Here is a 26,378-nt window from a genome sequence, read left to right on the forward strand (position 1 = left end):
TCTGTATATGTGGTCTCGTCGTCGTTATTGATGAGGTCAACAACTGTTATGTCATCAGCAAACCTGATGATTTGGTTGATGGCGAATTGAATCTGGCAATGAAGTCATGCATCAGTAGCGAGAACAACAGCAGGCTGAGCGCACAGCCCTGTAGAGCGCTAGTGCTCGGTGTGATGGAGCTGGTGATGTTTCTACCAACACAGGATGACTATGGCCTTTCTGTCAAGAAGTCCAGTTACAGAAAGAGGCGTTGAGACCCAATGAGGACCACCTTCTGAGGTATGATCATATTGAATGCACTGAGCTGAAGTCGTTAAACATCATCCTGGCATATGAGGCACAAATTTGCAGATGGGATGGGACGGAGTGGACTGCAGAGACTATCAGTGGACCAGCTTGCGAGATAAGTGAACTGGAAAGGGTAGCAAAGTAGCAGGAAGGTGGGATTTAATGAGATCCATAACCAGTCAATGTGTTCAGAACAGTCCTGTAACGCTGAGGTTGCTCCTTCTGAACCGGTTTGACACAATTAGCCAGTGGTCGGGACGCAGGAATTAGCATGACAAAGAAGTGGTCAGGGAATCCGACCTGGGGCTGAGGAGCATTTTTATATAGAAACATAGAAACATAGAAAATAGGTGCAGGAGTAGGCCATTCGGCCCTTCGAGCCTGCACCGCCATTTATTATGATCATGGCTGATCATCCAACTCAGAACCCCACCCCAGCCTTCCCTCCGTACCCCCTGATCCCTTTAGCCACAAGGGCCATATCTAACTCCCTCTTAAATATAGCCAATGAACTGGTCTCAACTGTTTCCTGTGGCAGAGAATTCCACAGATTCACCACTCTCTGTGTGACGAAGTTTTTCCTAATCTCGGTCCTAAAAGGCTTCCCCTTTATCCTCAAACTGTGGCCCCTCGTTCTGGACTTCCCCAACATCGGGAACAATCTTCCTGCATCTAGCCTGACAAATCCCTTTAGGATCTTATACGTTTCAATCAGATCCCCCCTCAATCTTCTAAATTCCAACGAGTACAAGCCCAGTTCATCCAGTCTTTCTTCATATGAAAGTCCTGCCATCCCAGGAATCAATCTGGTGAACCTTCTTTGTACTCCCTCTATGGCAAGGATGTCTTTCCTCAGATTAGGGGACCAAAACTGCACACAATACTCCAGGTGTGGTCTCACCAAGGCCTTGTACAACTGCAGTAGTACCTCCCTGCTCCTATACTCGAATCCTCTCGCTATAAATGCCAGCATACCATTCGCCTTTTTCACCGCCTGCTGTACCTGCATGCCCACTTTCAATGACTGGTGTATAATGACACCCAGGTCTCGTTGCACCTCCCCTTTTCCTAATCGGCCACCATTCAGATAATAATCTGTTTTCCTATTTTTGCCACCAAAGTGGATAACTTCACATTTATCCACATTAAATTGCATCTGCCATGAATTTGCCCACTCACCCAACCTATCCAAGTCACCCTGCATCCTCTTAGCATCCTCCTCACAGCTAACACTGCCACCCAGCTTCGTGTCATCCGCAAACTTGGAGATGCTGCATTTAATTCCCTCATCCAAGTCATTAATATATATTGTAAACAACTGGAGTCCCAGCACTGAGCCTTGCGGTACCCCACTAGTCACCGTCTGCCATTCTGAAAAGGTCCTGTTTATTCCCACTCTTTGCTTCCTATCTGCTAACCAGTTCTCCACCCACACCAATACCTTACCCCCAATACCGTGTGCTTTAAGTTTACACACTAATCTCCTGTGTGGGACCTTGTCAAAAGCCTTTTGAAAATCCAAATATACTACATCCACTGGTTCTCCCCTATCTACTCTACTAGTTACATCCTCAAAAAATTCTATGAGATTCGTCAGACATGATTTTCCTTTCACAAATCCATGCTGACTTTGTCCGATCATTTCACCGCTTTCCAAATGTGCTGTTATCACATCCTTGATAACTGACTCCAGCAGTTTCCCCACCACCGACGTTAGGCTAACCGGTCTATAATTCCCCGGTTTCTCTCTCCCTCCTTTTTTAAAAAGTGGGGTTACATTAGCCACCCTCCAATCCTCAGGAACTAGTCCAGAATCTAATGAGTTTTGAAAAATTATCACTAATGCATCCACTATTTCTTGGGCTACTTCCTTAAGCACTCTAGGATGCAGACCATCTGGCCCTGGGGATTTATCTGCCTTCAATCCCTTCAATTTACCTAACACCACTTCCCTACTAACATGTATTTCCTTCAGTTCCTCCATCTCACTGGACCCTCTGTCCCCTACTATTTCTGGAAGATTATTTATGTCCTCCTTAGTGAAGACAGAACCAAAGTAATTATTCAATTGGTCTGCCATGTCCTTGCTCCCCATAATCAATTCACCTGTTTCTGTCTGCAGGGGACCTACATTTGTCTTTACCAGTCTTTTCCTTTTTACATATCTATAAAAGCTTTTACAGTCCGTTTTTATGTTCCCTGCCAGTTTTCTCTCATAATCTTTTTTCCCCTTCCTAATTAAGCCCTTTGTCCTCCTTTGCTGAACTCTGAATTTCTCCCAGTGCTCAGGTGAGCCACTTTCTCTGGCTAATTTGTATGCTTCTTCTTTGGAATTGATACTATCCCTAATTTCCCTTGTCAGCCACGGGTGCACTACCTTCCTTGATTTATTCTTTTGCCAAACTGGGATGAACAATTGTTGTAGTTCATCCATGCAACCTTTAAATGCTTGCCATTGCATATCCACCGTCAATCCTTTAAGTGTCATTTGCCAGTCTATCTTAGCTAATTCACGTCTCATACCTTCAAAGTTACCCCTCTTTAAGTTCAGAACATCCAATCAGGGATGTTGTATAAACCAGGTCTAATGTGTTCTCACCTCCAGTAGCAAAGTTAACATGCTGATAGAATTCAGGCAGGACTGTTTTTAAGCAACACACACAAAATGCTGGAGGAACTCAGCAGGCCAGGCAGCATTAAGGGAAAAAAGTATGGTCGATGTTTTGGGCTGAGACCCTTCAGCAGGACAGATGAAAGATGTAACGTGAACAAAAAGATTGCCGTGGGCCGGGTTGGAGTCCTTCATGAGGTATTGCTTTATAATTTGTCGTAAACATAACCTTGAGAAAACACTGCCATTGTTGGACCGTCCCCCTGGGGACCATTCATGCATCTGAAAATGGACTTTATGCAATGACCCAAATGTATGGGTATAATTAGGCTCTTCTCATTGTATGCTTGTTTTCTCAATGGGTGGAAACATCAATCAGGCTCATAGAAATTATGCTGTAATAGTCACTAAACTCATTACGAGAATTTATTCCTAGACTTGGAATCCTCAAAAAGATCCCGAGCGATGATGTCCCACACTTCACAGGAAAGGCAATACAGGAACTAATGAAAGCCCTACAGTGTAAGCACCGGTTCACCTGTCCTTACCACTCTCAATCTACCGGGGCAGTCAAAAGGTAGCATGGGACCCTGAAAAGCAAGCTGGCTAAACTGGCTGAGGACATTGGACTGCCATTAGCCCTCATGACAATGCAATGTGGCCCAAACCATGTCATGGGACGGTCTCCTCGTGGTAGTACTAGGACACCCCATGCCTACCTGGGGGAAGCAACAGTGGCCGCGCCTCTTGCACAGATTCTGGTCCTGTGGCTCAGAAGGGTAGGGAAAGGAAGAGGATGGCAGCAGTGATAGGGGACTCTATAGTTATGGGGTCAGACAGGCGTTTCTGTGGATGTAGGAAAGAAACACGGATGGTAGTTTGTCTCCCAGGTGCCAGGGTCCGGGATGTTTCTGATCACGTCCAAGATATCCTGAAATGGGAAGGAGAACAGCCAGAGGTTGTGGTACATATTGGTACCAATGACATAGGTGGGAAAAGGGAGCAGGTCCTGAAAGCAGACTACAGGGAGGTAGGAAGGAAGTTGAGAAGCAGGACCACAAGGTAGTAATCTCGGGATTACCACCTGTGCCACGTGACAGTAAGTCTCGGAACAGAATGAGGTGAAGGATAAACGTGTGGCTGAGAGACTGGAGCAGGGGGCAGTGATTCAGATTTCTGGATCATTGGGACCTCTTTTGGGGCAGGTGTGACCTGTACAAAAAGGACAGGTTGCATTAGAATCTGAGGGGGACCAATATCCTGGCAGGGAGGTTTGCTAAGACTATTGGGGAGAGTTTAAACTAGAATTGCTGGGGGGGTGGGAACTGAACTGAAGAGACAGAGGAAGAGGTGGTTGGCTCACAAATAGAGAAAGCTTGTACACAGTGTGAGAGGGAGGATAGGCAGGTGATAGGGAAGGGACGCACTCAGACGGATGGTTTGAGATGTGTCTATTTTAAAGCAAGGAGTATCATAAACAAAGCGAATGAGCTTAGAGCGTGGATCAGTACTTGGAGCTATGATGTTGTGGCCATTACAGAGACTTGGATGGCTCAGGGGCAGGAAAGGCTACTTCAAGTGCCAGGCTTTAGATCTTTCAGAAAGGACAGGGAGGGAGGCAAAAGAGGTGGGGGTGTGGCACTGTTGATCAGGGATCGTGTCACGGCTGCAGAAAAGGAGGAAGTCATGGAGGGATTGTCCACAAAGTCTCTGTGGGTAGAATTTAGAAACAGGAAGGGGTCAATAACTCTACTGGGTGTTTTTTATAGACCACCCAATAGTAACAGGGATATTGAGGAGCAAATAGGGAGACAGATTCTGGAAAAGTGTAATAATAACAGGGTTGTCGTGGTGGGAGATCTTAATTTCCCAAATATCAGTTGGCCTCTCCCCATAGCAAGAGATTTAGATGGAGTGGAGTTTGTTAGATATTTTCAGGAAGGTTTCCTGACACAATATATAGGTAAGCCTACAAGAGGAGAGGCTGTACTTAATCTTGTATTGGGAAATGAACCTGGTCAGGTGTCAGATCTCTCAGTGGGAGAGCATTTTAGAGATAATGACCACAATTCTCTCTCCTTTACCATAGTATTGGTGAGGGATAGGGACAGACAAGTTAGGAAAGCATTTAATTGGAGTAAGGGGAATTATGAGGCTATCAGGCAGGAACTTGGAAGCATAAATTGGGAACAGATTTTCTCAGGGAAATGTACAAAGAAATGTGGCAAATGTTCAGGGGATATTTGCATGCAGTTCTGCATAGGTACATTCCAATGAGACAGGGAAAAGATGGAAAGGTACAGGAAATGTGGTGTACAAAGGCTGTTGTAAATCTAGTCAAGAAGGAAAAAGCTTATGAAAGGTTCAAAAAACTAGGTAATAATAGAGACCTGGAAGATTATAAGGCTAGCAAGCAGAAGCTTAAGAATGATATTAGGAGAGCCAGAAGGGGCTATGAGAAGGCTTTGGTGGACAGGATTAAGGAAAACCCCAAGGCATTCTACAAGTATGTGAAGAGCAAGAGGATAAGACGTGAGAGAATAGGACCAATCAAGTGTGACAGTGGAAAAGTGCGTATGGAACCGGAGGAGATAGCAAAGGTACTTAAGGAATACTTAGCTTCAGTATTCACTGCGTTAAAGGATCTTGGCGATTGTAGGGATGACTTACAGTGGATTGAAAAGCTTGAGCATATAGACATTAAGAAAGAGGATGTGCTGGAGCTTTTGGAAAGCATCAAGTTGGATAAGTCACTGGGACCAGATCAGATGTACCCCAGACTACTATTGGAGGTGAGGGAGGAGATTGCTGAGCCTCTGGCAATAAGTTTTTTTTTTGCATCATCAATGCAGATGGGAGAGGTTATGGAGTACTGGAGGATTGTAGCTGTTGTTCCCTTATTCAAGAAAGGGAGTAGAGATATCCCAGGAAATTATAGTTCAGTGAGTCTTACTTCAGTGGTGGGTCAGCTGATGGAAAGATCCTGAGAGGCAGGATTTATGAATATTTGGAGAGGCATAATATGATTAGGAATAGTCAGCATGGCTTTGTTTAAGGCAGATCATGCCTGACGAGCCTGATTGAATATTTTGAGGATGTGACTAAGCACATTGATGAAGGTAAAGCAGTAGATGTAGTGTATATGGATTTCAGCAAGGCATTTGACAAGGTACCCTATGCAAGGCTTATTGAGAAAGTAAGGAGGCATGGGATCCAAGGGGACCTTGCTTTGTGGATCCAGAAATGGCTTGCCCACAGAAGGCAAAGAGTGGTTGTAGATGGGTTATATTCTGCATGGAGGTCGGTGACCAGTGATGCGCCATAGGGATCTGTTCTGGGACCCCTACTCTTTGTGATTTTTATAAATGACCTGAATGAGGAAGTTGAGGGATGGGTTAGCAAATTTGCTGATGACACAAAGGTTGGGGGTTGTGGATAGTGTGGAGGGCTGTCAGAGGTTACAGCGGGACATTGATAGGATGCAAAGCAGGACTGAGAAGTGACAGATGGAGTTTAACCAAGATAAGCGTGAGGTGGTTCATTTTGGTAGGTCAAATATGATGGCAGAATATAGTATTAATGGTAAGACTCTTGGCAGTGTGGAGGATCAGAGGGATCTTAGGGTCTTCGTCTATAGGACACTCAAAGCTGCTGCGCAGGTTGACTCTGTGGTTAAGAAGGCATACGGTGCATTGGCCTTCATCAATCGTGGAACTGAGTTTAAGAGCCAAGAGGTAACGTTGCAGCTATATAGGACCCTGGTCAGACCCCACTTGGAGTACTGTGCTCAATTCTGGTCGCCTCACTACAGGAAGGATGTGGAAACTATAGAAAGGGTGCAGAGGAGATTTACAAGATGTTGCCTGGATTGGGCAGCATGCCTTATGAGAATAGGTTGAGTGGACTTGGCCTTTTCTCCTTGGAGTGACGGAGGATGAGACGTGACCTGATAGAAGTGTATAAGATGATGAGAGGCATTGATCATGTGGATAGTCAGAAGCTTTTTTCCAGGGCTGAAATGGCTATCATGAGAGGGCACAGTTTTAAGCTGCTTGGAAGTAGGTATAGAGGAGATGTCAGGGGTAAGTATTTTACGCAAAGAGTGGTGAATGCGTGGAATGGGCTGCCAGTGACAGTGGTGGAGGCAGATACAATAGGGTCCTTTAAGAGATGTCTGGATAGGTATATGGAGCTTTGAAAAATAGAGTAGTATGGGTAACCTTATGTAATTTCTCAGTAAGTAAATGTTCAGCACAGCATTGTGGGCTGATGAACCCGTACTGTGCTGTCGGTTTTCTATGTTTCTATGTAGGTGAAGCCGGGTGGGTCGGAATGATAAAGGGCTGGAAAGGAAGGAATCTGATGGGAATAGAAGAAGAAGGGAGGAGGAGAGAAATTTTTACTGCAAAGAGAAATTGATATTCATGCCATCAGATTGGAGGCTACCCAACCTCCATCCTCATAAGTGCTGTTTCTCCACCCTGAGGGTGGCCTCACCGTGGCACACGAGGAAGCCATAGTCTGGCATGTTGGAACAGAAATGGGAATTAGAATTAAAATATTTGGCCACTGTACACCATTAGTTGGAGCCAGAGTGGCCACTGCATTTGGATATACCATCATATTCATAGAATTGATGGAATTTTGGACAATAACAGGCAGTGTAAAGTCTATCCCCACAACTACCTCTTGCAAAGCCTTAGGATTCAGGTTACACACGCCAAGTGCTGGAGGAACTCAGCAGGCGAGGTAACATCTGAACAGTCAACATTCCGGGCCATTTACCCTCCTACCCTGGAGGAGATCTCTACCATTCAGAAAGATCAGAGGTAATCATTTACCTCTGCTTCAGTTTCCTGCACAACTCCATAGTCTGAGATTGCCCTGATCTCACATGTTAGACAAATTTCTTGTCTGCTCTTTCTTTATTCCCTGACAGAGGCTCCCTGTTCTCAGTCTGTAAAGACTCCCATTAACGTCTGCTGATCATTTCTATTTGACTTAGAAGGTCACATTCTGGTTTTGTATTTCTCACTTGGTTACCGTTGTGTACTTCTTTCCTATTTTGTATTGATACCCTGATCCTTCATTGCTGATTTCTTGAACATTCCCAATTCTCAGGCTTACTGAATTGTTGGCAACATTTTAAAATATTCATTTGAACTTTTAACATTTTAAACTTTTTTGTCACACTTGACTGGACCACTTTTCCTATTGGGTTTCTAACCCAGAAGGGGGATAATCAGTATAATTTTGTAGACTATGTATTAATAGTTTAAATTTCATCCCTGGAAAAAACACACTGGCTATCTACTCTATCATCCTGATTCATGAAGTTTCGTGATCCGCCACTGCTAATCTTACATCTTTGCTTCTGGTTGCAGGCTGGTTTTGGAATGAATTAAGAACTTTCAATTTTTATACGGAATTCCATAATGTTATGATTATTCTTTTTTCAGAGGTCCCCGACTGCAAGACCATTGCTTAAGTCTTTCTCACTACACATTTAGAACACCACACAGGAACTAGCCCTTCGGCCCACAACATTGTGGCGAGCCAGTTACTAGATCTAAAATAGCCTGTCACTACTGCCCCTCAAAACTGATAGGAAAAGATGGCACCAATCTGTCAAGGTTATGGCTCAGAATTACTTGTTTTTTTTAGACTCGTAGGGTTAGTTTTGTGCCCCCCCTAAGAACTTCTTAAACAACTTTATCCCATCTGCATTCAGTTACACCCAGGCACCAATCATTCCATGCCAAAAACTTGCCCTATGTATTCCCTTTGAATTTTACATGCATGATCTTTAAATGCATAATGCAATGTATTAGACATTTCAACCCTGGGAAAAGCACACTGGCTGTCTATTCTATCTATGCCCCTGAAAATATTATAAACATGCAACAAGTCTCCCTTCATCCTCCACTACTTCAGAGAAAACAACCCAAGTTGTCCAGCCTCTCCTTATCGCACCTACCGTCTTATTCAGGCAGCATTTAGGTGAACCTCTTCTGCACCCTCTCCAAAGCCTCCACATCCTTTCTATAATAGGGTGACCAAAATTAAATGTAATACTCTTGATATGATGTAACCAGAATCTTATAACGTTGCAACATAACTTCCTGGCTCTCAAACTCGATGCCTTGATTAATAAAAGCAAGCCCTATTTATTGCCTTTCAACCTGTACAGCCACTTTTGGGGAGCTATGAACTTGGACTTCAAGATCCCTCAGTACATTAACAGTGTTAAGAGCCCAGCTGTTAATGGTGTACTGTCCCTTTTACATTCAGTTTCTCAAAGTGCAATGCCTCACACTTGGCTCCATTTTCCATTTTAATAGATTAAGCTCCATCTGCCCATATCTGCAACAGATTATATCCCACTGTGTCCTTTGGCAATCTTTGAAACACTCACAACGCTACCAATTTTTGTATCATCTGCCAAGTTACATCAATCCACCCACCCATATTTTCATAGTCACAAACAGCAGAAGTCACATTACATATCTCTGAAGAACAATTATTCATGGACTTGCAGCCAGAGTAAGCCAATTGACTACTACACTCTGTTGTTTATGGGTAAGCCAACTCCAAATCCAAGTAGCCAAGTCATTTTGGATCCTATGAATCTCAATCTTCTGGATGAGTCTACCTTGTAGGAATATGTCAAATGTATGTAGCAAAATCTACATAAGCAACTTCCACAGTTCTATCCTCATCTATCACATTTGTCACCTTTTCAAAAACATAATCAACTTCATAAAACATGACTTGCCCTACATAAACCCATACAGACTGTCCCAAGTTAAGCCATGGCTCTCCAAATGAGAGAATGTCTGGGGTAGATAAGGTCTTTGGTTATGCTGGCTGCTTAACTGAGGCAATGAGAAAGACAGACATGGTCCATAGAGGCGAGGCTGGTTCCTGTGGTGTGCTGAGACACGTCCACAACCCTCTGCGGTTTCTAATGGTCCCATGCAGAGGAGTTTCCATGTCAAGGCATTATGCATCTGGACAGAATGTTTTCTTTGCTACATTGATAATAACCGGTAAGAGGCGGTGGAAAGGTGCTGAATTTTTAGCTTCTGGAGGAAGTAGAGGTGTTGGTGAACTTTCCTGGCTGTGACATCAATATGGTTGGAGCCAGACAGGCTACTGGTGGTGTTCACACCTAAGAACTTGAAACTCTCAACCTGAATACTATTGTGTAGACAGGAGCATGTGAACTGCTTACCTTCCAGCAGCTCTTTTTGTTTTGTCAATGTTGAAGGAAAGACTGTTGTCATGACACCATGTCACTGAGCTCTCTATCTCCTTGCTGTGCACCAATTTGTCAATTTTGGAGATACAGCCCATTACCGTAGTATCACCTGCAAACTTGTAGATGATGGAGCTGGAGAAAAATCTGGTCCTGCGGTCATGGGGTAAAGTAGGGGGCTGGGGTGCAGCCTTGTGGAACACCAGTGTTTAGAATGCTCTGCCTGGACACATGTACAACCAAATGTAACAATATTCTGCACCCCCTCCCCCTATCATAGTCCATCCACAAAACATACATCACACATACCAGATAAAACAATATATTACCACAAAATCAGTTAATAACATATAATTCAAGGTACATGTAGTGCACAGCACAGGAAAACAGTAAACATCTCACTGTCCTACTGACGGGACCTCGGTGGTGGCAGGGCATTCATTAGTCTCACAGCCTGAGGGAAGAAGCTGTTACCCAGTCTGACAGTCCTCATCCTGATGTATCTGTACCTCCTTCCTGACAGTAATGGGTGAAAGAGATTGTGGGATGAGTGATGGGGATTCCTCAACAATGCTTCAGGCCCTTTGTGTACAACCTACCAGGTAAATGTCACAATTGGAGGGAGGGAGACACAGTGATCCTCTCGGTCAGGTTTAGAGCTGTTACTGCCTCTCCTTATGATTGCAGTCCGTTGGCCACAAAGTCAAGAGCCTAGTTGCAGAGGGTGGTGTTGGCTCCCAAGGTCTGGAGCTTGGTGATAAACTTGCTCGGAATCATTGTATTGAAGGCAGTACTATAGCTAATGCACCAGAGAAGAGTGTAGGACCAGGGAGATGGTGTCCACTTAGACCTATTTCAGTGTGGCCAAGTGGTTAAGGCATCGGTCTAGTGATCTGAAGGTCGCTAGTTCGAGCCTCAGCTGAGGCAGCGTGTTGTGTCCTTGAGTAAGGCACTTAACCACACATTGCTCTGCGATGACACCGGTGCCAAGCTGTATCGGCCCTAGTGCCCTTCCCTTGGACAACATCGGTGGCGTGGAGAGGGGAGACTTGCAGTATGGTTAACTGCTGGTCTTCCATACAACCTTGCCCAGGCCTGTGCCCTGGAAACGCGCAAATCCATGGTCTCACGAGGCTAATGGTTGCCTATAAAACCTATTTCAGCAGTAAGCAGATTGCAGTTGGTCGAGGTTGTCTGAAAGGCTGGAGATGATGCATACAAGGACCAGCATATCAAAGAACTTCATAATGGTAGCATAAAAGGGGAATGGAAGTTGGGCTGTCATGCTTTAGAATCATAGATCAATAAAGCACAGACACCGGCCCTTCAGATTGACAAGTCCACACCAACTACATGCCCACCCAGCTTGTCCAGCATTCCACCCAAATCCCTCAAATCTCCATCCCTCCATATACCTATCTAAGTGCTACTATTCTTCTCCCTCAACCTCTTCCTCTGGCAGCTCTTTCCATGTACTCACCACCGTCTGTGTGAAAAAGTTGCACCTCAGGACCCTTTTAACTCCTTCCAGTTTCATCCCAAATCTATGCCCCTTAGTTCTGGACACTCTTAACCTCAGGAAAAGACTTGTCACCATCCACAATCACTATGCCTCTGATAGATTTAAATATTTCTGTAAGATCACACCTCATTCTCTGACGTTAGCCCAGCCAATCTCTCCCTATAACTGGGGCACTCTAGCGAAGGCAACATCATCATAAATCTTTTATGACCTCTTTCCAACTTAAGCACATATTCCCTATAACAGGGTGCTTCACAGTGCTTCAGTAACAATACGTACAATCCAATATAATGTACCAACTCTTATTATCGATGTCCTAACTGATGATGGTCAATATGCTGAACACTTTTATCACTGCCCTTTCTACCTGTGACACTGCTTTCAATGAGCTCTGGACTTGTACTCCTAGGTCCCTCTGTTCCATTACACTCCCTGTAGTCTTACCATTCACAGAAGTCCTACCCTGGTTTGACTTTTCAACATGTGTCACCTTACACTTACCTGTATTGAAATCCATTTGCCATGCCTTGGTCTACTTCCCTAACTAGTCTACGATAACCATCATCACTATTAACAACACCTCCTAGGTGGTGAGCACACTTGATAATCAAGCCTTTATATTCAAATCTAAATCAATTACCTAAATAACAAGGGGCTCAAAAGCAACTTCTGTGGGACATCACTAGTCACAGGCCTCCATTCCAAGACAAACAAACTTCAACCACTGCTTTCTGCTTCCTACCTCCAAGACAACTTCAAATCTACCCAATTAGCTCTCATTGGATACCATGAGCCCCACCTGCCAAACCAGCCTACAATGTGGGACTTTGTCAAAGGCCCCTTAGAAACATAGAAACATAGAAAACCTACAGCACAATACAGGCCCTTCGGCCCACAAAGCTGTGCCGAACATGTCCCTACCTTAGAATAATCTAGGCTTTACCCATAACCCTGTATTTTTCTAAGATCCATGTAGCCATCCAGGAGTCTCTTAAAAGACCTCATCGTTTCCATCTTCACCACTGCCGCCGGCAGCCCATTCCACAAACTCACCACTCTCTGCGTAAAAAAACTTACCCCTGACATCTCCTCTGTGCCTACTTCCAAGCACCTTAAAACTATGCCTGCTTGTGCTAGCCATTTCATCCCTGGGGAAAAGCCTCTGGTTATCCATACGATCAATGCGTCTCATTATTTTATACACCTCTATCAGGTCTCCTCTCATCCTCTGCCGCTCCAAGGAGAAAAGGATGAGTTCACTCCTTCCTAAACTCCACATAGAAAACAACCTCCTAATCAGACTTTGTCTATCCAAATACTGTCCCTCAGAATTCCCTCCAGTAATATCTCAACTATTGAGGCCAGTCTGACCAGTCCATAGTTCCTTGGCTCATCCTTGCTACACTTCTTAGACAATGGAGCACCGTTAGCCACCTTCCAGTCTTCGGGAAGTCAACCAGAGGTTGACAATGAATCAAATAGCTCCACAATTTCTTCTCTGGCCTCCCACTAAGTCTGAGAAAGCACTTGGTCAGGCTCAGGGGCTTTATCCATCCTAATGTGCTGTAAGGCTGCAAATACCTTCTCTCTGGTGATATTAATGTCCTTCAGAACAACCCCAGGAAACACTGAGGAAAAATATTTATTCAAAATCCCACCCATGTCCTGCACCATAGGCTGCCTGCTTTAGAGGTTAACTGCAATTGTCAAATGTACATTGAAGTATTGAGATATGCATGGCGTTACACTAATCTCTTTGCCACTGTGCCACTACTACACAGTTCAACACTTTATGTGATTTCCATATTTTTAATCCTTTATCATTTTTAAATGATTCAGATCTTTTAGTTTTTTTGTTTAATTATTTTAAATTCAATGAGAGCTTTACTAGTGGATGAAGATCTTTCATCATCTTGTTTTCCATCAAGGCCTTCCAAATGAAGAACTCTTTCCCCAAGGTGGGGGTATCTAAAATGAAATGACTAGATTTTGGGTGAGAGCAGATAAATTTTAAATGAAATTGTTTTACACAGAGGGTGATAAGGATATGGAATGAGTGTTCAGAGGAAGTAATACAGCTGGCTCAGCTTTTAAAAGATGTTTAGACAGGTACAGGGATAGGACATGTTTAGAGCAGTGGTTCACAAATTTCACTGGGTTACCACCTCCTTGGCTCCCAGACCACATCCAGTGGCCCCCGCCTCTCTTTCTGGTCATTACATAAAAGCTTTAAAGAATTTTGATTTATGATGCACAAAGAAAGAAAATAGGAACTGTGAATTCAAAGCAGTGACAAATAATTTCAAAACTTATTCATCCAGGTTTGCAAAGTGTATTTGAAGATCATTATCTGGTATTCTTTCTTTCTCTTCCAACTCAGAGAGGCTCAGAAATTGGAAACAGTCACAACACCTAATGTTGCACTTCAATAGGGTTAACTTGGACAGACATGGAGACAACTGATTTTATTAAACTTTGTGAATAATTCTGACAAATAAGCAATTTCATGCCATGGATTGAGTTGATTGAAAATAGAGCATTTGGTCTTCAAAGAATCTTATCACAGTTTCAAAAAGCACATAAAATTATCTCAAGCAGTTTCCTTTTGAGTGTTATCTGCCTTCTGTGTACAACAGGTAACATTCAAACTGTTCATCATTCTCAACACAAAGCTCTCAAAGTAATCGAGAGTAGAGAGCATGGGACCTGATTTTATTTATTACTGTGATAACAGTCTAATGTGCAGCCGATCACTTGGGTTTCTTTTGCAACAAGTTGTTGTATGTGAATTACACAGTAAATAGTAAATATGTTACCTACAGATTCTTCCAAGAAATTAATAACCCCACAGTGGCAATCAGTTATTGATGGTTCACCACATATTGTACAAACAAGGATGTTAGTGAGCAGAATGCCCTTCGTTATGAAAATTGCTCCACAGCCCTAAATATTGACTTCCCCTTTGTATCTGTTTTTAGTCCCCTCTTCAATGAACAACTCCTGAACCACGCTTTCATCTTTTATGAAGTGAACATAACTAAGAAGCAAAGATTTGTTGCATGGCAAAGTTGACTTATCAAGCTGCAGAGCAAATTCTGTTGTGCCAAATAAGTTGCACAATGTGTCTTCTTCTCATAATGGCGGGGGCATTGGGAGCAAGGGTGGACCCAAATGCAAAACACATCTTGTGAGTTTATGGTATGGACTCCAAGCCAGAGACTGGGCAAGGATCCAGTACCTGGGTCTTGCCTCAGGCTCAGACCCCAGAACCAGGCATGGACATGACATGGGCTAGGGAGAGGAGGAACATGGGAACACAGAGCCTCGGTTTTGGGAGAGCAGGTACATGGAACCATGGACACATACACAGAACACAGAGTCGGGACCCCTCCTTAGAAACAGGACATAGGGCCGGGACTCACACACAGAACAGAGAGCCGGGACCCCTCCTTGGGAACAGGACATAGGGCCGGGACTCATGACCCCCCCCGTGGGGCAACGACAAGATGGCCTGACTTACCCCACGGAGGCAAGGACAAGACAAGGCAAGACATGACTCCCCGCGGGGCAACGGCAAGACGGCCTGACTTACCCCATGGAGGCGAGGACAAGACAAGACAAACACCAAAGAACAACACAGTTCCTATCTAGCTCCAGCGATAGAACTAGACCAAGGTGCAGGCGAGGGCTACAGAAGAGGGCTAGAGGCGAGAGGGGCAGAGAAGGGATTCAGACACGGTGGTGGGACAGGAATCACAGACCGCTAGGGCCAGGACTTGACTAGGTATTCAGATGCCGCCAGAGCCAGGACTTGACTGGGTACTTGGATGCCACCAGGGCCAGGACTTGACTTGGTACTCCGATCCTCTGGGTAGTGGCGAGCTCTAGACTCGGCCCAGGAACAGTAGACAGCGGCTCCTGATTCTCTCTGGCGGGTTAACCGACGGACCCAGCTTGATGAGGAAACTTTGCAGGCTCGCTTCGGCGAGGTAACTGGACTGGGTTGCTCCGGTGAGGAAGGGTGAATTACCGGCACTCGCTTCGGCAGAGACTAGGCTTGCTCCGGCCAAATGACATCGGCACACCGTACCTTTGATGACTTTGCAGATGCTCCACCGCCGAATGGCTGATAGCCAGAGACTATAAACTACTGGTTCAGCCGAGCGTTAATTGCCTCTAATCACCAAAGCCGAGGGACATGGGAAAACAGGGAGTCAACGGTCCAGATTGTAACATAAACAAGGTAAATTTAAAGGGACCCCGATCCAGACCATAACACTTCTACATTCTCCAACATTCCATCTATTCATCTTTGAACAGAGTTCATGCTAAATGGACCAATTCACACAATGTGCTGGAGGAGCTCAGCTAGTCAGGAAGCATCTACAGATGGGACTCTGCCTGCCGTGCTGAGTGAGACCAGCACATTGTGTGTAGAGTCACGATGAAGGATCTCGGCCTGAAACGACAACTGAAAATTTATCACAGCAAGGTTAGAGTGTGGTAGTTGCACTATCCAGCACTGTACTACAGTTGTGAATGGCAATAATGGGCGTGGAAATAACATGATTTCTTTAATCCACATGTCTCATGATATGCCAAATACAGAAGTGTCACATTGCTTTTCAACAACTATAACATGCTTCAAGGAAAATCCAGGAAAATGTTATTAATAATTAATTCATTTCTAAAATTAAGCCTGTAATCCCCTAGCTACCCTCCCTTGCTACTGAGTGCCTGCCACCTTTATCTTTATCACCCCCTTAGTAACTCCCACCACCTCGGGGGGGGGTGCGATATCACCCACTTTAAGAACCACTGGAAACACCGACAAATGGGAGTCATTTCGGAGCAGGGTTTAGGCACTCTGCCATGTGCAGACCTAGTTGCTAGCCAGACAACAGGTCCGGACTCGAAGGTGGAGAGCAGACAAGATGACCACTGGGTCATGTGCAACCTTGGTAAACGTGCGTCAGGTTGCTATGCCAACAATGCGGCACACCTCAATGCTATGCTTGACACATTCTATGCTTGGTGTTCTGTGTGTAGGTCCTGTGCTATTGTAATGAACATAATAGAGGCACATCTTGCAGTCTTGGCTTAAGGTTTCTCTGTTGAAGGCAGCAGATCCCACGGGAGTTTCTGTGCATTAAAGTTAATGGACTGGAATTGTTGGCAGAAATCTCGCCTCCGAATCCCTGGATGTGCTTTTCACAATTGGAGAGCGAGTTTTCAACATTTACCATAACGATACAATAAATCATTCTACTCCATTTTATTCCCTCACCCCTGGGTTCAACTCAGCCAAATCAAAATGAAAACCTGCTTTTCTCCCAATCTCTCAGGATCCTGTTCAACTCAAGGCTGGGCAATTACATATTATTTTATAAGTTAAAACAGAGGAAAAAAAACTGCCAACAGTTTGGTTCTAATCACATTTTGTGTTAAAAATGAGAACATAGAACATTGCACAAGAACAAGCCCATGTCATTGCGCCAAATTAATTAAACTAATGCTACCCAGTCCCTTTTCCTCCACATGGTTCATATCCCTACATTCTCTGCATTCTCATGTGCTCGTCCAAGAACCTCTGAAATGTCTGCCTACACCACCACTCTGGCAGCACGTTACAGGCACCCGTGACCCTCTGGTAAAACACTTGCCCTGTGCATCTCCTTGGAATTTTTTCCCTCTCACCTTAAATGCATGCATTAACCATTTTGACTCTCCACTGCAAATGAATCCTCACTATGCATTGCTGCCGGTCATCTATCTAGTTACAGCACCACATGACCACCTTCTGTAACCAGTGTTGTAATCAGGAGAAGATCTTCACAGGTGTTAAGGTCTCCTGGAAAAGGAATAATTCTGCGTCTAGTTTTTTAGAGGCTAGTCCACACCATGGAGAGTTTTTTCTTATTTATCAATAATTGGCATGTGGGTATATTTGGTGACATTGGTTGCAAGAATTAGAACAAAAACATAGACCATTACAGAACAGTAAAGGCCCTTCAGCCCATAATGTTGAACCAACCTTTTCACCTGCTCTAAGATCAATCTAACCCCCATTATCCTCCATTTTCCTATCACCATATGCCCATCTAAGAGTTTCTGAAATGCCCCTGATATCTTTGCCTCTACCATCACCCCTTTCCATGCCTCACCACTCTCTGTGTGAAGAACTTACCTCTGACTTCTCTCCTATAACTTCTGCCAATCACGTTAAAATTATGGCCCTTGTATTAGCTATCTCCACCCTGGGAAAATCTCTCTGGCTGTCCACTCGAGCTATGCCTCTTACCACCTTGTACATCAAGTCAGATCTCATCCTCCTTCCCTCCAAAGCCTAAAACCCTAGCGTGCTCAACCTGATCATAAAACCTGCCCTCTAGTTTGGCAGCATTCTGGTAAATCTCCACTGCATGCTCTCTGAATCTTCCAAGTCCTTCCTATAATGAGACAGCTAGAACTGAACACAATACTCCAAGTGTGGTCTAACCAGAGTTTTATTGAATTGCAACATTACTTTGTGGCTCTAATTCCCAAATTGAGTGGGAGAAAAGAGAGTTGGCGGACCTGTAACGCAAGGTATGAAGTCCATTCCGTACTTGACCTGGAGATCCTAGATGCTGCTGATGGTGGAAGCTTTTTGTTAGTTTTGGTATCTGTCCTCAGCGAAGGGCAAAGTGCCTGCAGATAGCGGTGATGAAAGAACTGAGCATTCTACAACCTGCCAGAGTGTAGCCATGGGAAGATTTTGAGTCCCAGTAACTTATTCAAATTAAGCAAGAAAAGTTTTAAAGTTTGATCGGCTTCAGCGGTAACATAAAACAACATATTAGCTAACTTCCATTCGAAACCACTCAGCCCAACCACATTTTCTGTGGTTATAGAAAAGTAGGAAACAGAAGGAAGAGCAGGCCATTCTGCAAGATCATGGCCGACCCATTTTCCTGCACTGTCCCTATTTTCCTTGACTCCTCTGATGGACAGAAATCTATCAGTTTTTGTTCTGAATGAGATCAATACTCAAAATGGAGAGAATTTCAATGATTTCTCATTCCTTGAATGGGGAAACTCCTGTTAATTTGAGTCCTGAATAGCTTACCCGTTATTTTGTAACGGCTCGGAATTTTATACCTGATAGTGAGCGGAAAAATCTTTCAGTCTTGTTGAGTGCTCTGTACCTCTTAACAAGGTCATCGCTCATTCTTTTGTAGTTTTCAGAAAACAAGTGTAGCCTGCTCAGTCTCTCTCCCACAGCAGCCTGGCCATCCCCGGGACCTTAACCTCACTCTCTCCGTAACAAATACAGGGTACCCCTGCAGTTTGAGTAACGGAAATTCGGCCCTATGGAATTCAAAAATCACTACCAAGCTATCTGACATTCGCAATAAAAATCCACTCTTGCAGAGTTTGTGCGAGAAAACACAACTAATGAAACACAAAATAGGAAGGAAACAACGCATTTTTTCAAGTCTCTGCCTGACGGAAAATAACAATATTGGAGGTTTTCTAGAAAGACAACTCCCCCCTAAAGCGGGGTATATCCTGTTTTCAGTAAGGAGACCAAAATTATTTTCAGTTCACCAAGTGTGGTCTCACCAGTGGCAGATATAATTGTGGTAAGACATCTTTGCTCTTGTAGTTCAATCCTTCTCACTGAGGCCTCTATCCCATTGCCTGTCCTGCTTATTTTTTCAGTGACCTGTGCACAAGGAGCGAGGTCCTTTTGAATGTCAGTACTTCCCAACATCTCACAATTTAAAGTATAGCGACCTTGCATTTTACAACGTCATTTGCCATCTGCCATGCGCTTGTCCATACAATGCACCTCCTCTTGAAACCCCTTTTCATCTTCATCACCATTCACATACATCAGAATGGAGTCTGGGAGTCCTTGGTTTCTCTCTCCACTCCAGGAGTGCTGCAACACTAAAAAATGAACTATTTCTCATGCTAACCACCTTTCATCGGAGTGATTCTCCATTCCCAGAAATACATTCAGAATTCTTACACTCCTGTATCTAATAAAGTGGCAACTGAGTCTATGTTATTGGTCTTCTGCGGCTGTAGCCCATCCACTTCAAGGTTCAATGTGTTGTGCTCTCAGAGATGCTCTTCTTCACACCACTGTTGTAACGTGTGGTTATTTGAGTTACTGTCACCTTCCTGTCAGCTTGAACCAGTCAGGCCATTCTCCTCTGACCTCTCTCTTTAGCAAGTTGTTTTTGTACACAGAACTACTGCTCACTGGATGTTTTTTTTTGTTTTTCGCACCATTCTCTGTAAAGTAGAGATTTTTTGCATGAAAATCCCAGCAGATCAGCAGTTTCTGAGATACTCAAACCAGCCCATCTGGCACCAACAATCATTCCGCAGTCACAGTCACTGAGATCACGTTTCTTCCCCATTCTGATATCTGGTCTGAAAACCACACTGAACCTCCTGACATGTCCACATGCTTTCATGCACTGAGTTGCTGCCACATGAATGGCTGATTAGATATTTGCATTAAGGAGCAGGCGAGCAGGCGTACTGGTGTATCTAATAAAGTAACACTGAGTTTGTGACCAACCACGGCAGCTTCATCTGCCTCTCTTGCTTCCCGGTGGTGTTTCAGTGTAAAGTGTATACCCAGCAAGTGATAAGGTAGTTCCTTTCACAAGCCCTGCTAATTGTCCTACCAATTTTATAAGACGTGCATAACTTAACTGCTGATTTTCACCATTCCAGATCTCACTTTAAATCACGGAGACAGATCTAATTACTGATACGATAATACTAAAATATATATAGTGCAAAATGAAGGAATAATGCGGCAGTGTTCATGGGTTCTGATTGATAAAGGAATTCTTCCTCATCTTTGTTCTAAAAGGAAGTCCAAGTATTCTGAGGCTGGGCACTCTGGTCTGAGACTCCCACACGATAGGAAACATTCTCTGCACATCTACTCTAACTAGACCTTTCAATATTCAATAAGTTTCAATGAGATCCCCCCTCATTCTTCTAAACTTCAGCAAACATAAGCCCAGAGCCATTAAGTGCTCCTCATACATTAACCCTTTCATTCCCGGAATCATTCTCTCCAACCTCCTCTGGACCCTCGCCAATGCCATCACATCCTTGGAAACCAAAACTGCTCACAATACTCCAGTGTCTGTAAATCCTCAAAATTATACCTTTGCTTTTATATTTCGATCCTCTCAAAATGAATGCTAACATTGCATTTGCCTTCCTTAACACCAGCTCAACCTGCAAGTTAACCTTTGGAGAATCCTGCACTAGGATCCCTAAACCCCTTTGCACATCTGATTTCTGAACTTAGTCCCCATTTAGAAAATTCTAAGTTTATTCCTTCTATCAAAGTGCATGACGATACTTATCTGCACTGTATTCCATCTACCACTCCTTTTCCCATTCTCTTCAAGTTCAAGTCCTTCTGCAGACTCCCTGCTTCCTCAATAGTGCCTGCCACTCCACCTACCATTGTATCTTCCACAAACTTGACTAAGATTTACTTTCAGCGTGGAAATTAGATTTTTCTTATGGGGAACTGAATCTATTGCAGCTTGTCATTTGGTGACGGCACGTTGCTTTCTTTCATTCCAAATGATTTTTCTCCCTCAACTTTCCAGTGTCCTCATTCCAAAACATCCTTTCTGTCCAAGAAAACACCATTCCCCAAACTCAGGTAGAAAATGTAGGACACTGTTCAGCCAGCGCTGTGAATTCAGATTGCATAGTGTGTTCAACTTTGCAGCTCTATGGGGGGACTCACTGGTTCAAGCTCTGCACCATCATTTGATAGCAAGTTTCTAGTTAATATATAAGTTTGTATATATTGAGGACATTTCTACAGATGTATGGTAGAGGGTGTTCTGGCTGCTTGCGTCACAGCCAGGTGTGGAGGTGCCAACGCACAGGATCATGAGGGGCTGCAGAGGGTAGTAGACTGAGCCGGTTCCATCATGGGCACAACCCTCCTTGCTATTGAGGACATCTTTACAAGGCAATGCTTCAAGAAGATGTTATTGAGGACCATCACCACCTGAGACATGCCCACTTCTTGTTACAACCATCAGGGAAGAGGTACAGGAGCCTGAAGACTCCATTTGATGATTCCTGAGCAGGTTCTACGCCTCTGCCACGTTACTCCTTCTAGTTCCATTATATTTTACTGATAGTAATTTTATACCTTTGCACTGCTGCAAAATAACAAATTTCATACCATTTAAGTGAGTGATAATAAAGCTGTTTCTAGTTCGGAGAGAAGTATCATACATGTTTCTCACCTCTATCTCTCCTTCCATTACACTGAGCAGACGCAGAAGGTCCTCTTTGGAGAGTTCCAGTAACTTCTTTCTTCGCTCATTTTCTTGCAAAGACTTGGGAGCTCTCTTTGCAGGACCCGTGAGCCCCACTGTCTTTTCTGAGAAACTCTGCCTTTGAGTTTTATTCTTCTTTTTGCTACCTGTGTTAATAACCTTGTCATCTTCATGGCTTGATGGCTGGCCGTGGGATGGGGATTCCCCACCACTGCTCCGGGACCTCATCGCCACCTGCACTGGGGAGAACACACAGGGATAAGTGGTGACAGGAAATGTCATAAGTTGACAATATTAGTGACCAATGTTGTGCCTCATGGGTTCAGTCTAGGGTCATTATTACTTGTCATCTATATCAATAATTTGTATGAGAATGGGCAAGGCATGGTTAGTAAGTTTGCAGATGACATTAATAGAGGAAGTGTTGTGGACAGTAAAGAAATTATAGGGGATCTTAATCAGTTGGGTAAATGGGCCAAGGGATGGCAAATGGAGTTTAATTCAGGAAAGTGTGAGGAGCTGCATTCTAAGAAAACAAATTAAGGTAAGACTTTCACAATGAATGGTAGAACCCTAGGGGGTGTATTAGAATGGAGGAGCTTTCAAGTACATTCTTTCCTGAAAGTGGTGTATCAGGTAGATAGGGTGATGAAGAAGTTTCTGGAACATGAGCCTTCATCAGTTAGGGCAATGAGTATTAAAACTAGGATGTTGCAGTTCTACTTGATGTTGGTGAAGCTGAATTTGGAACACTGTGCTCAGTTTTAATCACCCTACTATAGGAAAGATGTCATCAATCGAGAAAGAGATTTGGAGTGATGTTACCAGGACAGGAAGCACTGAGTTGGGGAGAGAAGTTGAGCAGGGTAGGACTTTATTTATTACAGCATAGTGTGACGGGGTCCTGAATTACTCCTATGAACTGTGCTTGATTACCCATATGAACTGTGCTTTTGAAAAGAGAGAGAGAGAGACGAAGTCTGCTCACAGGTTGTTTATACCTTCTACAAGGATATTGCCTGCTTGTACATTCTTACACAGACAGAGAACAGAGGACTTGTTTGAAAGACAGTTGGTACTCAGCATGGTGAGATAAATAGAAGGTCAGATGATAGACCTCAGACAAATGATTTTGGACACTGAATGAGCTTTGTTGTGCCCACAGCAAAGGTGGGTTTTTGGAGGATCGATCAGGCGGATCGATCAGCGGCTCTTGCAGTGTGAACGGGGCGTGACCGGCGGGAGTTTTTTTGTGTGTCCAATCCTCGCCTGTGTTGATAGCTTCACCCCCACAGAAGAACAGTCCCCTTTTGTTGTGGTCACGGTCGGTGACTTCTAAAGGATTTCGGAAGACAACAGGAAGATCGACGGGGTCATCTCACCTGAAGACTCAAATCTCTCCCTCTCTCTCTCTCCGCCACTACTCAACTCAATACCCCAAACTGAACTGAACTTTACTCATCATCGTAAGACGATCTACTTACCCCTACACTTGAATATATTTCCAAACTTTTCATATATTTCCACACTTACTGATATACTTACTTATATATAATCATTGCTAATCTGTTTGATATATCTGCATTTATATTACTGTATTGCGTGGTTATTAATAAATACCATCAGTTAATAGCAATACTGGACTCCAAAGTGTTTTCCATCTCTGCTGGTTCTTTAACCCATCATGGGGTATGTCATTGAGGACCCTCACCACCTGAGATATGCCCACTTCTCGTTACAGCCATCAGGGAAGAGGTACAGGAGCGTGAAGACTCCACTTCCTGACGTAGGGTCTCAGCCTGAAACGTCGACTATACCTCTTCCTAGAGATGCTGCCTGGCCTGCTGCGTTCACCAGCAACTTTAATGTGTGTTGCTTGAATTTCCAGCATCTGCAGAATTCCTGTTGTTTACGGGGTATGTGACAGTAGGCAGATGAGGGGAGGCATTGCAGACATGGATAAAATCATGAGGGGCATAGATAGGGTGCATGCAGACAGATCTTCCCTGGGAATGGGGAATGAAGAACTAGACTGTACTGGTAAGAAGGGAGAGATTTAATAGGAGCCTGAGGGGCAAATTTTTCACCCAGGGTGGTCCATATATGGAATGATCTTCCGAAGGAAGTGACTGGGACTTTATATTAACGACAACTGAAGAGACACTGTGCCTGGATAGAAATGGTTTAGAGGGACATGGGCCTAAACTGGAGAAATGGCACCAGCTTACGTGGCTATCTTGTTCACCATGCATCACTTGGATCAAAGAGCCTGCATTCGTGACCAGGATTCCATGACTCTAATTGTGCCCATTTTCAGAATCAAGTTTTTATGCATTACAAAAACAATTTCCAGTCGCAACAACCCTATAATAGCTCAGCACATCCAACTGCTACATTGGATATTAATACCATGCAACAAAAGCCATTCATTGTGAAAACCTCTGTCATTGCCTGCACACCCCACAGTGTTTGTAGCATTTGCAATATCTTGGGAAGTGAATCACCTGCAAGTTAGCCAGTTATTTCTCCTTCATTTTATCTTCTGGTAAGTTGCCAGAAACAGTACCCCCCCCCCCACGTACACACACATTAATTCACCAACCCCACCCTGAATCCCACCCAGCAGGTGCCTCAGTGCATTTATCATTTAATAAACATGAAAAACTCGACCGTCAACTGAAACGCCCGACTCAACCTCATTGCTGGACAATACATTTTCCAGTACACAGATTTATGTATGCCTTAACTTCACTCCCCCCCATGTTGCTAAGAAGGTATGAGACATGCAACCTTACAATAGTTAGCCATGTCAGTATTATCCTGCCACATTGACATTACAACCAAGAAAGTGCACCAATGTCATTGCTTCCTCAGGAGGCCAAAGGAAGTTAGAATGTCCCCTTCGATCCTCAGCTATTTTTATCAATGCACCGTAATAGAGATCCTAATGAGATATATCACAACTTTGTACGGCAACTGCTTTGCCTGGGACTGCAAGAAACTGCAGAGAATAGTGGACACAGCTCAGCACATTACAGAAGCCAGCTTCCTCTCCATGGACTCTTGTCTACACCTCACATTGTCTAGGTAAAACAGTCAACATAATCAAAGACCCCACCCACCCTAGACATCCTCTCTTCTACCCTCTCCCACCCGGGCAGAAGACACAAAACCCTGAAGCCACCAGGCTCAAGGAAAGCTTCTATTCCACTCTCATAAGACTATTGAACCATTTCCTAAAGTTCAAAGTAAATGTATTATTAAAGTACACACAGTACATGTCACCATATACGACCCTGAGATTCCTTTACATGTGGACAATCACACTCAATACAAGAAACACAATGGAATCAATGAAAGACCACACCCAACAGGTCAGGCAACTACCAAAGTTGCAAAAGCAGTAAACTACGTAAAAATGAGAAAAAGATAATAAATAAGCAATAAATATCAAGAACATGAGATGAAGAGTCCTTGAAAGTGAATCCAGTTCATTAGGGACATGTCAGTGATGGGAGAGAGAGGATGACTGAAGTTATCCTCTCTGATTCAAAAGCCTGATGATCGAAGGGTAATCACTGCTCCTGAACTTGGTGGTGTGAGTCTTGATGCTCCTGTACCACCTTCCTGATGGCAGCAGTGAGAAGAGAGCATGTCTTGGGTGGTAGGGTGGTGTGGATCCCTGATGATGGATGCTGCTATCCTGGACAACACTCCATGTAGATGTACTCAGTGGTACAGAGGGCTTTATCCGTGATGGACTGGGCCATATCCACTAATTTTTGTATGTTTTTCATATAAGGGCATTAGTGTTTCCATACCAGGACATGACACAACCAGTCAATATACTCTCCATCACACATCTATAGAAGCTTGTCAATGTTTTGGATGACATGCCGAATCTACACAAACTTCTGAGAAAGTATTGGCGCTAACGTACTTTCCTCATAGTGACACTTACATGCTGGATCCAGGATTCTCTGAAATGATAACACCGAGGAGTTTAAAGTTTCTGACCCTCTCCACCTCTGAATCCCCGATGAGGATGCTGGTTTCTTCATCCTGAAGTCAATAATCACCTCCTTGCTGGCGCTGAGTAAGAGGTTGTTGTTGTGGCACCACTCAGGCAGATTTTCCATCTCCCTCCGATATGCTGAATCGTCACCACCTTTGACTCAGCCAACGGCAGTGCTGTCATTGGCAAGCTTAAATGTGGCATTGGGGCTGTGCTTAGCCACACAGTCATAGGTGTAAAGTGAATAGACAATAGATGCAGGAGTAGGCCATTCAGCCCTTCTAGCCAGCACTGCCATTCACTGTGATCAAGGCTGATCATCCACAATCAGTAACCAGTAATAGAGCAGGGAGCTA

General features: G+C 44.0%; 1 protein-coding gene across 4 annotated transcripts in view; it reads right to left on the reverse strand.

The window, feature by feature from the left end:
- The window catches only part of LOC134350811 (filamin-A-interacting protein 1-like), a 354,727-nt gene that overhangs the window by 191,637 nt on the left and 136,712 nt on the right, over positions 1 to 26,378 (reverse strand). For 2 of the 4 annotated variants that reach the window (XM_063056514.1, XM_063056515.1), the window contains one exon: positions 21,975 to 22,241. In XM_063056514.1, coding sequence (XP_062912584.1) covers positions 21,975 to 22,235 — 261 coding nt within the window. In that variant the 5' untranslated portion in view covers positions 22,236 to 22,241. Of the gene's footprint in view, positions 1 to 21,974; positions 22,247 to 26,378 lie in introns of all 4 variants that reach the window. The other 2 variants (XM_063056513.1, XM_063056516.1) reach the window with 1 other exon arrangement.

The sequence above is a fragment of the Mobula hypostoma genome, chromosome 8 (genome assembly GCF_963921235.1).
Source record: "Mobula hypostoma chromosome 8, sMobHyp1.1, whole genome shotgun sequence".
Lineage (NCBI taxonomy): Eukaryota > Metazoa > Chordata > Chondrichthyes > Myliobatiformes > Myliobatidae > Mobula > Mobula hypostoma.